General features: G+C 49.6%; 2 protein-coding genes across 2 annotated transcripts in view; one reads left to right on the forward strand and one right to left on the reverse strand.

Moving 5' to 3' along the window:
* LOC131215380 (protein sidekick-like) overlaps positions 1-17055 on the forward strand; it is a 100804-nt gene that overhangs the window by 15263 nt on the left and 68486 nt on the right. The gene's annotated exons all lie outside the window — the stretch shown is intronic.
* LOC131216148 (protein yellow-like) lies at positions 2986-4964 on the reverse strand. The gene is made up of 2 exons (XM_058210562.1): positions 4356-4964; positions 2986-4295 (listed from the first exon to the last, which is right to left on the reverse strand). Exons 1-2 carry the CDS (start codon positions 4879-4881, stop codon positions 3211-3213), a joined length of 1611 nt encoding a protein of 536 aa, XP_058066545.1. The 5' UTR covers positions 4882-4964; the 3' UTR covers positions 2986-3210.

The following is a 17055-nucleotide window of genomic DNA, read 5'->3' on the forward strand; positions in this document are numbered from 1 at the left end:
TCGGATGTCCTTGCGAAAAGAGATAACATTGCTTTCATGGGTTTCGAAAGATTCGCTTTGATCGAGTGAAAATTGAATTTTGGTTAAATGGATCGTGCTGCTGGGCGTTATGTTTATTTACCAAAGCTCATTGTTGCCGACATTACGGACAATCGACGGACCAATTGGGACGTAATCGAAAGGATTATGATGGATTAGAGTATTAATATTTGAACCACCGGCACTCGGTCCAGTGTTCCTATTTGAAACTATGTTCCTATTTGATTACAGATGACATACTTTATGACCACGCCACCACCGTCCATTTGTATGCCATCTGGTTCCGCGTCGTGGCTGACCAAAAAAGCAATCCTTTCCACTTTGGCGATGGGATTCGCTGGTGGTGTGATAAGTTCATAAACCACCGGCCACGCCACAGACACACCCGGCACGACCCGAAATGCTCATCCCGTAATGGAAAAGAATGGACCGATTTAAACCCGCTCGCTTCCGGTGTACCGGTGAAGGGGTGTGCGATTGAGATTCAGGGCAAAAAGGATTAGGGAGCACAGCGGGGGCCCATAGTGGAACTACGCCGGCCGGATAATCACGTCTCACGCGGAGAGCAGCTTCGACGCATGAACGCGGTGGAAGATGAAAGCGAATGTGAGGCAATACGTTGTTCCTGGCCGGTACCGGAACACTGAACCGGACCGCACGGTCCGGTCCGAGTTTGATGTTATGGCCGCAAATTTGTCTACGTTCGCCGGGGATCAAGGACGTCCGCCCGGGGTTCGTGCTAGGGCCACGGTGCCGAAACGAGAACCTAAAAAAGTGCTGCCCCCCCGTTACAGTATGTGGGCTTCGCGCAATCTTCGTTGATGACAATCGTTACTCGTTGGATATTTATGAGCGCCGGAGCGGACCGGGCAGTGTGGCCGAACCGACGTGATCCGGCGCAGCTGGTGCGGTGGTCAGCACACTGTTCGAGCGACCCACCCCGAAATGGAGCTTGCGTCGGCCAAACAGATCGTAAATAGTGCTTCATTACTTTCATCCTAGATCCTAGGCCATCTTTATCCACGCCCCGGCTGAGTCCTCCTTTCGGCCGTGTTCCGCCGTGAGGAACTAGTACAAAACTGTCATCAATTATGAATCCTCCATTTAGAGTGAGTATCACGCAAGTGCACCGGAAGGTTTCGTCGCCCAGCGCGCGTCAACGAGCGGTCACGTTTTGTAATCGATTCATGGGTCGGTCCTGTTCCCGGCGTGATGGCGGCCATTAATGTTTTATGCCGACGAGCGCGCCAACGCGCCATGGATTCTAGTGCGCCCCTTGTCACTTTTCTTTCAGTTCCGTTTCGTTTGCCTATCTGGAGCGGAAGATCTAGGAGGAAGTCCTTGCCGCAATGTAGCAACAGTGTGTTTAAGTAAAAAGTTCACCGGGTGTTGACACGGAACCGCGGGTGGCCTTATCGCGGCGAACCCCACCACGAAAGTCCTGGGTGAGGTTCCCGCGAAAATAAATACGGACGACAAGATGGCTTCCCATTTTATCTGTCATTTTTTTTAGGTCTTGCTCTCCCAAGCCCCGGCCAGTCAGCCAGCTGGCCGTTTCTTTCCGGGTCTTATCTACCGCTGGACACGATTACATGACGGAGGAAGACACTTTTTAGCGGAACTTTCTAAAGGCGCCCGGGTCGGAACTTTTGCAACCGCTGTCACCTGGTAAACGGTGCCGACCGGAAGTGTGTTTGCCCTGGGATGGGTTAAAATTGGGCGAAAAGACACGTCGTTATCTGTCATCTGGGTGGCACGGAACCGAGACCCACCTTATGCTTCCGAGAGATTATTTCTTTCCGCGCTCCATTGTTTACCGAACGCGCGGTGCCCCGTGCACCACGATAAGGCCACGGATTTCTTCGGAGGTTTTTGGGGCTTCCAGCAGAAAACGTTTCGGGCGGTCGGGGATTTCGTGGAATCGCAACCGGATCGGCAGAAACAATGAGATCTGAGACACGGCACACACCCCTGGGGGGGAGCAGGATTGTTACAAAATTGCTTGATGCTGTAATTCTGGCGGGTTTTGAAGCATTTGGTGCCCTAGTCGACGTAACGGCGACGTCCCCCATCTATGTAATCCAATTAGCGCAGGGAACACAGTTCGTGATAAGTGTATCATCTTCGTTACACTCGTCCCGTGCCCAGTAATTAGATGCCTTTTGGGACAAGACCCGGCTGACTTCTTCCGCTGCATTATGCATCAAACTAAAGCGCACCGAAAAAAAAGGCGACCGGTCCTGGGAAAGTCATCTATTACGAATGCTCCAGGACAAAAACGAAAAAAAACCGGTTGACTTCGCCTTCGCCGTTACAAAGTCTGCATGAATTTTACATTGTACCCAGAAACGACCCCCAGCGGGGGGCTCGTGCCCAAGACTAGGTTGAATAATTCCTTCACGGTGTGTTTCGCAAAACTCGCATCGGAACGCCCAGGCAGAAAAGGGAAGTCGGATAAGGGCCCCTGCGCGGCTGCAAAGGGCGAGGCTTTTCCCGGCCCGACCCGGCCCTGCCCGGAGTGGCGTTTGCCGATTTAATTCTTCACCGTCGCCGGTCGCCGGTCGCCGGTGGAAGGAAATAAATTTTGCAACTGCGAGGCCGCTTACGAGTGTGATGATTTTCGTTTATTTTGCTCCGGCGCCCGGAAAGGACGCCGTTCCTTCCTTTGCGTAGCTCAGTAACGAGGCCGAAGAGGCTCACAAATCGGTGCCCGGAAGGCTCGCACTTGACAGATGGTGTCTGCGGATTTACGCTCCCGGCCGGCCCCGGTCGGAATTTGTTTGAATTCTCTGTAAGCCAACTTTTGCCTGGGGCCGCTGTTTGCCGTCCCGATAAAAGCCTCAAAGATTAGCCCTGTGTTGGGTGATTAATATTGTTGACAGGACGAGCCGGAAACAGGACCCGATCGCCCCGAGGGGAACACGACGACACCCTTAAGTCACGGTGTGTGATAGAAATAGATAAACTTTATTCACTCTGCGCTCTCCCTCTCTCTCTCTCTCTCTCTCTGTCTGGCTCTCTCGCCAAATGGTCCCAAACATTAAAATCAACATGAAATCGATCGGGCGCGAGGATCGCGCGTATTTACACTTAACCTCAAACTATGTACAATACTGATGCGGAACCGTGAATGCGGAAGCGTGTGACGTCATCGATCCGTCAGCTGGCCGCTTAAACCGCAAGGACACCGAGCGCACCGCTCACGAGCAGCATAGGGAGCAACAGGACGGACACAACGGAACTGGTGGCACCGGATCGGGCACCAAAAACTCCGGCCGCGGCGAGCCGGCTCGAGGCCGGCGTCGTACCCTCGTACTGGAACCGGAGTCCGTTGTCGAACGGTTCACCGGACAGACTGGCTCCGTCCCCATACAGATACTTGGTGTCACTGTTGAACGGATTGTCCGGCGTCTCGACGTAGCTGAGGCCGGCCGTCTTGGCGCGCAGTATACGGAAGTTCACCTCGAGCGGGTTGAGGCGGCCGGCGACGAAGTTGTGGAGCCGGTTGACCACCGCGTACAGGTAGCCCTCGTGGTCGAAGCCCATACTGTCGACCCACTGGATGTAGGTGGCGTCCCGGGCCACGATCTGCTGGTTCTTCTCCGTGAACGGCCGGTACGTGTCCCACCGGGCGATCGCGTGCTCCCCAAGCAGCCCGTAGTACAGGACGCCCTGATTGTCCATGATCATCCCGTCCGTCTGCGACTGCTTCCGGCCGTAGTCGGTGACGGCCTCGAGAATATCGCGCGGCGTCGCCCGTGCATTAAACTCCGGGTCACGGAGCAGGGACGCCGGCAGCGAGTAGATGTGGTAGCTCGAGAGCGGACTGTAGTACACGTTCCGCTCGTAGTTCTGGCTCCCGGCTCCCAACCCAGACCGCGAGCTCTCCGTTTCCGATTCCAGGTTTGGGTTGTAGTACGGCCCAAGCGCAATGCTGTCGATGTGGATCGAAAAGTTCAGCTCGGTCCCGTTCACGGCGAACCGGACCGCGTTCCGGGCCGCTCGCATCGAGTTGTTCTCCCGGACCTTCCACGAGCGGAGCAGGCGACGTGAGAAGACCACGATGCCCGGATCGGCCCCACTGTTGTCGGTGATGTACGCGAACCCACCGTACGCGTCGTCGACGACGATCTTGTTCAGATAGTTGTTGCCGGCCGGGACGACCGACTCGGGGAACTGGTAGCGCAACAGGACGGTGCCGTTGCGCTTCAGGTCCAGCAGCAGCAGCTTCGGTGGGCAAACCACGTGATCCGCTCCTGTGAAGGGTACGTAGGGTTAGTAAGCGAGGGATCATCGAGCCGGGGAATCGGACTTACCGCGGGTCAGGGTTTCGGTACGCCCCGAGTCCACCACCCACATGGTGCCCTGCTTGTCGATGGCGATCCCCTGGACGAACTGGAGGGCCGAGCAATTTCCGCGCTCGTTCATCTCCCACGACGGATACGGGACGATCTCCGGATCGGTCCGTCCGTTATTCTCCGGCCGCACCACGTACCCGAGGGTGGCCGGAACACCGGGCAGCATCCGTGGCACGGTCAGGTAGAGCCGATTCGTGTGTGGCTTACAGTCCGAGATCAGCACGTTCTTCGGGATGTACCGGCCACTGTACAAGGCGTACGATCGCTCGTCTTCCCCGGCGAACGCAAAGTCCAGCACGTTCCACTCGTACATCACCCGGAACTGGCGTTCGCCGGCCGCGGCTGGGGTCGCCGGGGTCGGTGGACTGAGGATATCCAGTTGTGGCCGGTGCAGCTCGTCCAGGTTCTGTTGGGCATCCGATCCCACCAGACCTAGCACCACTAGCAGCAGCAGCACCACCACCATCTTCGGGGAGGCCACCATTCTTCGGGCGCAATTTCACTCAATTAGCCCGAACGCGTTGCGGGTGCGGTCATAAATTGTGGCCCAAAAAGTCACGACACACTCAGGTCACTCTCCTCGAGAAGTCACCGGGGGGAACCAAGTCTCGTCTGGCCACCTCACGCGAGCACCGATCGTGGACTGGGAGATTGGGACAGAGAGCCGAGATCGAGAGTCGCCGTCGACGACCATCAATTATCACTTCGCCACTCGCCACCCGCCGCCGCCGCCTCCCGGGAGCGGATCAAATGGGGGACCTACGGAGAGCGAGAAAAAAATAAATAAAATAAAACCCGAACCGGAGTGGCAGAAAAACATGGTCCCCCCCGCCCGGTCTGAAGGTGTTAATTTAATTGGCAATAATTACGCGATCGCGCGCCTCACGAGCTGCTGACGCGCGATTTGGAGATGCTGGTCGGACAGACCAGGACCAAATGGGTGGCCCAGTGACCGGATGACCGATCGACAGGTTTCACTTGGCTGGAGAAAGGGAGTAGCTCAGTCCGAACATCACGAGGATTTAGGGCTCCCCTTGGGAGGCCATCAAATGCTTTATGCTGCCCACCGGACACCGGGAGTCTTGAAAAATTAATTAATTTCAGGTCCTGCGCATCCCTCGGATGCTCGGACTCGGACTATACATAATTACCATTCCGGTGTCCAGCAGTTCCACGGTTGTAACTCACATTGTTTTATTACTTCCGCAGCGGCCTGCCGGCCGGCCGGTCCGGAAAACCCGGTTGACCAGGCCCAAGAGAGCCCAGGCCCTCGCCGATCGTTGCCGATTTTTCATCGGCCAATTATGCTAATTTCAACACTAGCCAACCGCCGCAGCTGGTGGAGTAACTGCAATTGTTGTGAGGTCAACCCGTGGCCGGGTTCTCTGATGAGGCGCCTCCACCGATTCGGAAATTAAGGGGACCCCCAAATGAGTTCCTTCGGCGGGAGTTCCTTGAAGAGAACTCAGGAGCGAGCTGTCCCCACAATAGGCAAGGGGTCCAAAAAAGAACCCAAAACTCGGTACAGCAGCAGCAGCGCCCCACCCCGGGGCGAAATGATAAACTGTTGTGCAACTTACTGAATAAATTTGAATAATTTAATTTGTGCCATTATTTGCATTCGCCTGCCGGCGGGTGCATTCACCGCTCCCTGGCCCGGGTCATTTATCGGACCGGTAAATCATTTAGCAACGTCACGGAACCTCGGCCGTACTTTATGCCGTACGCCCAGTCCGGCCCGACCCAGCCCGGCGTGTTCGGGGTTTCGTCATAAAATTTAATTAATTGTCGATGGTCGATATTTTATGGCGGAAGAATAATGATATCGCAACTACATGGCCGCGCGGCCACCGTGTGCTGCCATGTTCCGTCTCCGCAAACGTCTCTGGGTGCTCGAGTGGTGGTCACTAAAAAGTGTTATTTTTAGCCCCTTTTTTTGATCTAACGATAAAAATGACACCCAACAAATGGACGCCCGAACAACCGACCCGAATGTGTGAGGCACGTCAATGTTGTGCAGTGTGAATTGTAGCCATTTTTGTAACGCAAAATTGGAAGCGCAATTTTTTCTTTAATCCGAAAGCAACAGACTGGGACGTATTTATAAATTGGTGCACGATTTTGCGCTCTAATTCGGTTAGGTAGCCGGCCGATTCGGGTGATCCGACACAGGACAGGGCCATTCTTTTCGACGGTTTTTCTAATCCACTTCGAGCGAAGCGCTAAGGACTTCAATGTGAGTGACGTTAGATAAGGCAATAAATACATCTTAAATAAGGGTCTCTTACTGGTACGATGATATCATTCGCGGATTCGCGGGAATAGCGTAAAATTGTGGATTGAAATCCTAGGTTAACTCGTTTTACACTTCACGTCTTTTCGCGGCTCAGATACGTGGTCTGTTCAAAAAGTATCCGGTATTTTGAATTTCCGTGGGTTAGGTATTTTTGATTTTCAATGTTTTTGTGGCGTTCGGTTGCTATCCATGTCACCTACTTATGATGAAAAGTTCGGATATTTTGAGTAATTAGTCAATTTTTGACAACTGTTTTGCTTGGACAAGATTCGGCTCATCGTCGATTTTTGTCTGCTTCAAGGATTGGTATTTGTAATTTGTTAATTTGTCTCGAAATTTTGACAAATTCAGTGTGAGAAACAAAATTAACAAATTAACTTATATGAAGCCCGTGGAAATTCGAATGTCGCAAAAGTGTTTGAGCAGACCTCGTACACTGCAATCAGTGCCAACAAGCTTAAGGAAGGCATTACCGTTTAAGAAAGACCTAAAAAATGAACGGCCGTGGAATAATAGTATTTGCGAATACTACTATACGAAGTGTTCAAGAATTCCAACGAAAGGATCGCTCGATCTCGAATCCGATACCCGAGCATGAAGAACCCATTCGTCAAAGCAATTTTGCGGTTAATATCAAGTTTTGGTCCACATGTCTCAAATCATTCATTTATTACATTCGGACGGGTTGACTTCACGTGGGCACTTGGTAGAGAAATCAAAATGTGGCCAAATGTACTTTGGGACCTATATTTTGGGAAACTAATAGAAGATCATTTCGAGTAGTGAGATACTTGAAATAAGCGGCTTCGTCCAGATATCGAGGGATTATGTAATTGACACCCCGTACTTAATTAGCTCGCTGTGACTGAACTCTCAATCCATGTTCCAAGACCCCTAAAGTGGGCCGGCATTTGGGGTGACAAGCAATGCAGTGGCGAAGCGAGCGCAAATGAAATCATAACACAAGTACAACTGTTATGACACACCCACACATGCACGCACACACACAGCATTGATGTCCAAGAAGGGAATTAATTATGAAATTAACTCCTGGGGTTTAACTCCGCCGCAGCATCGACTATACTTCTGGAGAAGCGCCCGATAGGGCATATCTTCCCGCAAACACCTTATTATTGTCACTGCAAATTTGAGGGCCTCTCCAGAATAGATGGATGACGACGTCACGGAACACACAATGCATCCTGCGCCGCCGGCGAACGGCGGGAGTCCAGGAGTCATGGATTGGCGGGCAATTATTTGCTCAAGTTGGGCCGCGTCTGTCAATCGCGACCAAAACACTTGGACCACGCCATCAACAATAATCACCGAAGCGAACGCGTGTCACGACGCTGTGATGTCAGGCGTTGGTCGGGTCCCTGATTCACAGGCGGCCACATTCGTGTTGTCGCAATCATCGCCAGTTGCGGCAGATGCCGCTTGGCAGATAATCGCAAAATGGTGCCTCCCCTGCCAGCCGGCTTTAGGCTAATTGATTGATCCTCATCCAGCGCTCGTAATCAATAGTCCGCTGTCGGTCGGTCGGTTGAGACACGCCCCGGAGCAGGCCGCAGATAGGTGCTCATTTACGCAAGCAATTAATTTACACTTCGATTACACCGACTCGATCACCGGAGCTGGCGACTTAATTCCGCGCCCGGGTTCCATGCATACTAATCGTGGGAACCGATCCACCTCCGGGACCGAGCTGACTCAGCCGATTACGCTAGACCCTACGACCACCTCTCTGCGACTCTGCGAGTTGTTTGCTTTCCATTTACATCTTGACGCTGGCCAGGGCTTTCTAGAAACAATTGTCAATCGTCCCCACATGGCTCGCAGCTGACTGGCCCTCGCAGGGCTTTTTTTTTGGGTGGTGAAAAGCGCTGAGGTCACCTCGGCCTAGGAGACCGGACGACAAACAGTGCTCTGCCCCCCCGAAGATGTTGTTGTGACCGTCAATGGCCCCGGTTGTTGGTTAGCACTGTTTGAAGCGGGCTCAATCGTAAATAACCCGCGGGGGCCACCAAGTCTTGTCCGACAAACACTTCACACACGCATACGCACGCACTTTGGGGGTGGCAAAGGGCCGCCCGGCGGAAGGCGTGAGGTTAGAAGACAATTTTCACCTCGGCCTCGGCTAATCTCGAGTTTGGGGCTTACGCAAACGTTCCGCTCGATGCGCGATCACGCCTGTCCCCCGGTTTTCACCAGCAGAAATAATAATAACAGCTCTACGAGGACGACACGGCGACACACACTAACCTTCGGACGTTTTATCTATTTCACGCACCAGTTGCCCGCGTGCTGCCCCTGGTTGGGGTGCGGTTCCGCGTAGAGTCACTTCCACTTCACTTCCGGTGATCCGGTCAACAATAATCATTCACCACCGAGGCCCAGGCTGTCTCTGAGGCCAAACCGGTACGTGAGACCTTCTTCTTCTTCGTCAATGCCCGTGTCACGCACTCTCGTCACACTCGTAGCCGACTCGGGGTTGTGTTGCCGCAAGATCATCCGATCGTCGACTGAGCCCCGGTGCCGGATGTCAAGGTGTAGATATACACACGAGACGCGAGAGCGGCAGACGCGCTTCGAGGTGGGATCGGGCCGGTTCCCCTTCCCGGGCGCTTAATCGCTGAATGAAGAATTTGAGTCGAGTCGTTTGACACTCGAGAGGTGATTTAGCTCAAGAGTGTCGTCGCCCCGGCTGACTCTTTTGGGCCGCATTATTTAGGGAGCAATGGGGAAGAATTAGGCATGGGTGCACTCTGTATGCAATTGGTGAGAAGAAGAAGAAGATTTAGCGATTGAGGGGGGACACTTGGAACCCCCCCACCCCACGAAATTATTATCTGACCGCGAGAGTCCGAGACGGGTCCTTAAAAGCGTCTGTTTTTCTGTGGTGCTAAATTGCGTTGTAGCACGTGGGGCGAAAAGTCCCGAGCCTAACACATCGTTGGCGGGAATCTTATTGGTTGGTTGGTGTATTATAGAGACTTTCAGATGCAATAGCCTAACAATTAGTCTCTTTTGTTTCTTAGAAGAACGAACAGGGCCCGGGTTTATAACATTAGTCTCTTTTTACATACTAATATAATCTTACCCAAAATTTAATTTTAATTGTAATTTTAATTTAAAACCAGTTGTCTTTCGGGGACCGTGAGTGTTGAAGCCCTGATCTCCGGGAAAATTTCTACTGGCAATCGTCGCTTTTTCAGAACTAACCTTTAAAAGAAAGCTGTTAAAATGTCATGATGTCATTATTTCATTTCATAAGTTGATTCTGTTATTATACTAAAAGTAACACTACTTTTGTTGTTTTCAAAACAATAGATCAAACAAAATTTCGTGGTTTACTTTTACACTGCTTCTTGGTGGGAAAAATGCCGATCAAGCGAAGCAATGGCTAGAAAACTATTATAAGGACTCCGTTCCGTCACAAACAACAATAACACGTTGGTTTGCTGACTTCAAACGGTGGTTGTAGAATCAACAATGATCCTGAATGCAGTGGACGATCAAATTGGGTCAGGAGGCCCAAATGAGATAGTAACACTAGAAAACCTTTAAAAAATCCACAAAATCGATTTGAATGATCGAAAAGTGAAGTTGCGTCAGTTAGCTGACATATTTTGTTATCTTGTATTATAATACAATAATACAATAATAGACACTTTGAGCTGTAAAAGGTTTACATTCATCTCCTTCTACAATCTAAAATAATTGGACTTTAAGCTCTAAATTAAATTTCTTAAGCTCTAAATTAAATTCGAATTCTACTCTAAATTAATTTGTAAAACCCGTTGTTTTCCGGGGATTCGAGCGTTAGAAACACTAGTCTCTACATTCAAAACCGAAGTGATAGCCTCGATTGTAGATCTTCGGTGAGGGTTTGAAAGTAAAATTTGAAAGTATGACTTATCCTCTATGAGTTAGTCTATGATGATTCAAAAGATATCAAAAGAACGTGTTGGCTTTATATTGCATGCACGTTTGACTATGAGAAAGCTTTGTTCAAAGTGGCTGCCGCGTTCTTGCTCACTATTGACCCAAACCAAGAACGTGTTGATGTTTCTGAGTGGTGTTTGGCTATGGTTGAACGTAACAGTGAATATTATTGGAACGTTTGAAGGTCAAATTTTGATTTTGAAGAACTCGAACTTTGAATTGCTTCTTTAAAAGTATTATTGAACTGTTAGGCGCGACGCTGAAACGATTGAGTTCCTTTTGAAGGAAATAACGCTAAAGAATAAAGCCAATTTTGAACAAAATAGAAACGCATTTTCCACCTTAAACCCGATACTTTTCAGTCCATGTATTAGGCTGGCTCGCTTCACCCGTCCCGATTGTGTACCATTCTTCAGTCGTGCAGATCTCTGCGCAGTTCTCGACCGGGTGTGAGCTCGCGATCGGGAGGTGCGATCGGATCGTCTCCGCACGACGCCGTCCGTAAGCCATCCATCATCTCCGGACGGGCGGGCTCCAAAATAGAAACCTGCCAAAAGCATGTTTGATCACTTCTCGGTTCGGATTCTAACCGAATACTTCTGACCAGAACCAACCCGGCAATGAGTGATCTGCCGGTGGGTAATAAAACTGTAATACGGCGCACCTTATCGGAGTCGGTTTAGTGGTCACCTAGGAGCTCCTATGCGTTCTTTAAACAGATGCCTTGTCTAGATTTAAACAGATGAACTTGTCGCCTTTAAGGCACCGCGTTGTCATCGGAAGTGGTCATCACTCGATGGAGTCATGAGAGCAAAGTAACCGATCGATAGTTTTATTTTCTGCTCCCCCCCATCATCATCGGGCAGCTTGACAGCTGACTCACCTCACAACACTCACCAGTACAGCTAACGCTTATTATCATTAAAAATCGACCACTTCCCGGAGCGCTTCCCGGAGCGCATTATATAATCGGCGCACCGATATTCTCACGGCCACGGCTCGCTCCGGTATCCGTATTCATCCCGGTGCCGCTGCTGCTGCCACTGTGGGTGGCTGCTGGGAATGGGTTGTCATGACATGAATACTAAAGCAGTGTAACTAATTGCCACACGACTGCCGAGCCGGCCGAGCGGAGCCACGTCACCGTCGCTTCGTATTGTAATTATAAACTCAACAGCATCGCCGTTCGCTTTATGTCATATAGCGCTCCGGTGTCGCTTCTGGTTCGGGAGGCTGCGCGCCAGGGCCAGGAGTTCAGGGTTCGATCTGGGTTGCTTTTGCGCACGGTCAGGTCCGTAAATCTCCATTCTCGGGTTTCCGGCTCCACGCACGGCCCGGCATCCTTGGCACGACGACGGGCGGCGGCCATCCGCGTCATGTCCGGGCGATGGATGTAAATGGAGATGGCCGCGCGCGCGCGTTCAGTGAATATTGAACAGGGCCAATCGTCAATCGGCTGGGCTGGCACCGGACGCTACATGGTGAGACTCCCGTGTAATTACGAAACACTCCCAGGTCGGAGCCCACCGGTGGACATTCCGCCGACTTTGTTGTCTAGATTCGCGCTCGCGGTTGGCAATCCATCCCACCGTCAGCGCCATCCTAACGCCGGGCCTAACGAACTGATTTGAATTTATTCTCCATCAAGCCATCCGCCGTCGGGCCACTGAGCCTGATAATGGGTTTTCGTTTGATGAGCTGCCGCCGTCCCGTCGTCTGGAAACTTCCGGGGAAAACGCTAGGATTTGATACTGGGGATTCGGAAGCCACAACCATCGCCGGTGGTAGATGCATTGCTGGCGCAAGATATCCTTGGTCAGGGTATTAAGTTTACGTGCCTGACTTCTGATACAGTTTTGATACAAAACCACCAGGTTTGTCGGATGGAATCTTCCCTCTCGGAACAAGTGAGAGAGAGAGGCCTAGAAGCCGACCATCACCGCGGCAGCGGCAGTAAACAAATAGGACCCGACACCTTCACCTGTCGTGAGCGGTAAATTCAACGCCCGTAAGAATGAATGTTGGTTTGTGCGGTTAGGTTCCAGTCAATACTGCCTGCGAAGTCTGTGCTCTGCCCGGTCGTTATAAGCAGTGGCAGTGAAGCGTTACACGAGTCCGCGGATGTACATGGTCAGTGTAGTGTGTTTTGATTTATTCAATTCATTTACCTGGGGCCTGGGGAATGGGTGTCCTATACACAGTCACAGTCCAGAAGTCCCAGAATAATTATCACATTTAGCCGTGCCACTATCCAGTCGCTTCCTAATTATGGAGCTCCCACCACGTATGGAAGTATGGAAGCAACGGAAACCGATCGCACGGATTGTCGATGGCGTCCTCAATGACGTTCGCCTTTTTTTGTTTGTTGTTGCCTTTGCCACAACAAGTTCACATACGTTCATCGGTTGCGGAGCGTCTCGGATCGGCGTGAGGATCGGTGGTTGGAATTTGGCCGTCTCATTCTGAAACAGGTTTTGTCTGACCACTGAAACTGAGACATCAAAGGGAAGGCGTAGTCAAAAGGGCACGATCGGAGTCACGATCGGCCGGCTGACCGAGCGACCTAGCGACGCACTTAGGCCGCGCTTTAGCGGGCGCAGCCACACAAGTGCCTCTTAATCCATCTCCGGAGAGGCCACGGATCGGTAAGCTGTCGGCGGAAAGAGTGTGGTTCGCTCGCACTTTATTTGTACTTCCTCTGCCGGTGGTCCACATTTATCGGTCGTCCTGGGTAGCCGGTACTTAACCGGTCCGGGTTTTGTTGTGGTATTTCCTCAATTCATTCGCACGTGTGCGACAGTTACACCGAAGGGCTGTTGACTCGGAATGCTTCCCGATGACCGGTAAACAGCGCCGGCAGCGTTGAAGTGTTGGAGCATGAACTACGCCGTACGCGTAACCTTGTGTTGCGAAAAAGGACTTCGGAAGCATGTTTATTGTGGCGCACTACGGGGCAGTGCTAATTTAGTTAGGAAGGCACTTGGCTGGGCAATTGATTTCCGTAATGCGGTGCAATGTTTCAGGCGAAGATTAGAAATCGGGACCCATTTAAGAATATTTAAAAGCTAGTAAACTGCGAGGTAACTTGAGGTACGGTGTGGAAGCTAATGCCTTATGGGTCGGCAGATAAATTTGCTCAAAGGCAGCTATGGGGCCATCGCCAGGTGCATCGCTTGAGTGGTATGTGTATAATGTTTGTAGCTTCATTCTACTCAAACGGTGGGTTGATTGATCACTTCTCGTTTCTTTCCGACGTTTCCGACACATTAAATTAATAATTGATTGATCCCATAAATTATAAATGTCTGTCAATTCCTCTGTAAGAAAACGTTAAGCGAGGTTTGTTTCACCAAACTGTGGAAGGTGTAAAACTATCTGGAAATGAGGCTATGGCCAAAATACTATCGGAACATTTCAAAGTACAAACGAAATCAAACAGATACTGTTACAAACACACCATTTTATGTTACTCAGCTCCGAAAAAGAACTCAACGTAACCTTCTATGCTTTACATTTCTGAAGTAAAAGTTGGGGCTACATTTTTTACATTTCGAAATGAGGCAAAAATCTACAATAATTGTCACATGCCAGGACAACTTGTTACGATTTAGTAGCTCTTGGAAATTCAATTTCGAAGAGTAGAGGCCAGGCTCCAAAATTCGTTTGACGCTTTACACAGTAATCGAAAATTCCCCGTGGACGGTTATGTTCCGGATCGTTATGAAATTCCCCATGGACTACGAAGAATTTCAAACAACAGTTTAATAAATGAACAGTAGAGGAGACTTTTACGTAGAGGTCATTCAATCGCAACAGAATCCCTTACTTTATTTTAGTACCTTAATTCATTTTACAAGACCATGCAGAATAAAAAAATCAACACAGCAAAAACCTTTAATTTCAAATCGGTTTTCAGCATAGGTTTTCTTTAAACAATTCAGATTTCAATTTATTGATAGGTTCGATTTTTCAATTAAATTTCTTTGAAGGATGTCGGTTTGATGACCTTGTGCGCCACCGTTGTTTGCACCGTCGAGGGTCAAAATGGTCCTCCCGGCCCGTTAATCCGAGGACTATCATTTTTACGCCAATTAATTTCATTTCAATTGTGCGTGATGTGCACATTTTGCCGAAACGGCAAAGTGACCCACAAATGAATGGCATCGTTTTTTTTTGGTGCCGATTTATTTATAGTCTCACCACGCCGGCCTCAGAGTCGTTCAGGGTGCAACAACTCCGTCAAGCGGTTTAAAGAACCACAGCCACAACCCTTCCGATGATGATGATGATGATGCTGCAAATGATGACCGGTCCGGTACTGCGCTGCAAATTATTGGTCGTTTGGCCAGATTTCAATGCCTACCGACCGAGTCTGGCACGTCATCGGAAGGAAGGAGAATGAGCAAAAACGGTTCTACATCACCAGTTCACGACAGAAGAACAAATAAATTCACCTACCACGAGACGATCGAGCACACTCTGTGCCTCTGAGCACTCTTCTGGTCTCAAGTAGACAAACCAGGACCACGAAAGGATCGTTCTTGATCTTCTCGACAAAAAGAGCTTTACAAAAATAACCAGCACAAGAAACTTCAGTCTGACGAAGGAGAAAAGAGTGGCACCGCCCAAGGGGGGGCTGATTCTGTAACAGATTTCATCGGGTGGCCCACGTGGGTTTAACGGTTTGGTTTTTTGCTTTGAATATTTTCCATATTGCACCACCCGAAAGGGGATGAAGGCAGCAAGAAAACGCGCTCACCATCAATTGTAACGTAATTAATTATGTTTCTGAGTTGTTGTTGCCCTTTTTTGCAGCTGTCATGTTTTGCGCTGTTGTTGCGCGGTTTGTTTTTCGCCACTTTCGGCAGATGATGAAATCTGATGCCGGAACGCGCCGGGATCGTTCTTTTTGCTCCTGCGGGGCGCTTTGCGTACCTTTCGCTCGGTGGATGGAATGTTTTCCGGTTGTAAATGTAGGTTGTTGTACATTTGTTTGGTTTCGATGTTTTTTTTTCTCGCTCGCTTTCGGTTGGTTCGGTTACGCGGGGAGCACGCCTCGGTGAGATATTGCTTTTCGTATGGGAGATGAATAGAAAATTGAAACCATCGTCTGTAACTAACAACAACGAAGTTGTAGGAAAACAGCACAAAAAGTTGGTGATCTACGACTAAACTAATGACAGAAAATACTAAGGGACATATTAAAGATAAGAAGAGATGAGCAATTGTCAAACGTACAACTCATAGTGGGTCTTATATCCGGTGATAAGAGAAGAGTATTATTGACGAAAAACTTAAGCAAAAAACCGTTTGATTGAAACAATTTTCATGAATATTTTTTAAATATCTGACTTCTGTCTCATATTTCACGGCAATATCCAATTTTTTTGCTAACTTATATAAAATCCATAATCGACACAATGACTGAATGTCTCATGATTGGCGAATGTCTCATGATTGGCGAATGTCTCATGATTGGCTGATTGGGTCAAAGACATTAAGCTGTCCTGAGCAACCAACAACATCAACTAATGAGCTCAACGTCGATCGACTCAACAGGAAATACAGAAATCGTCGAGCGATAGTTTGAGGTTCTATTGGGCCTGTTGAGTTAGTAGCACGAATCGCTTTCTTAACTTCATAGTTAGTGGTGATCATTTCACCGAAAACTCGACGAATGTCCTTCCACAAACCTTTTCGTGTTCGGCTAACTTAACACCTCACACGTCCTCTGTTGGGTGCAAAAACGGAGGTTTTTAAAAAGTTTTAGGAGCTGTGGAAAGAAACATTGTGGGGAATGAAACAGATTAGGAAGCATAAATTGAAGACTTTTTACGCCACCCGGTATTTATTTGATTGCCCGGTATTTATTGCTCACAGTGTTCCGTTAATGGCCCCGGCCCCGATGTACATTTGTAGTGAAATTACACAAGAACAATAATAACCGTTACATCCGGGGACCCATTCGAGTGACAAATTACAAGCAATAAGTGAAAGTGACGAGCGAAATAAGAAAAAAACGGATCTTCGGAGGGGGAGGGCGTCCCAAATCGGACAAATTACTAGTTTGAGTGAGTTTTTTATGACAAAGGCTTTGAATACGATAAATTATTTTGTTCATTTAATTTGAGCCCCATTGGGCGGTCTGCAGCAAAAACAGCCAAACCGAGATAGGCTCGTCGGCGAAAGTGACCCTACAAGGCGACCCATTGTTTGTGTGACCCTTCGCCGGGTTTGTATGTGTGGTTGAAATTGTATCAGCAACAAAAAAGCACCAAAGTCGGGTTTCGAAACCCGCCGTTTGCCGGAAGTGCTGCACCACGTGGAAAGCGCTGGCTCTCAATCCTTCCGCCCTTGGGTCTGCAGTTTTTGTTTTTGTTTGGTGAGAAATGTCAAAGTGTCAAAGTGCTGGGGGTT

The sequence above is a fragment of the Anopheles bellator genome, chromosome 1 (assembly GCF_943735745.2).
Source record: "Anopheles bellator chromosome 1, idAnoBellAS_SP24_06.2, whole genome shotgun sequence".
NCBI classification, from domain to species: Eukaryota; Metazoa; Arthropoda; class Insecta; order Diptera; family Culicidae; genus Anopheles; species Anopheles bellator.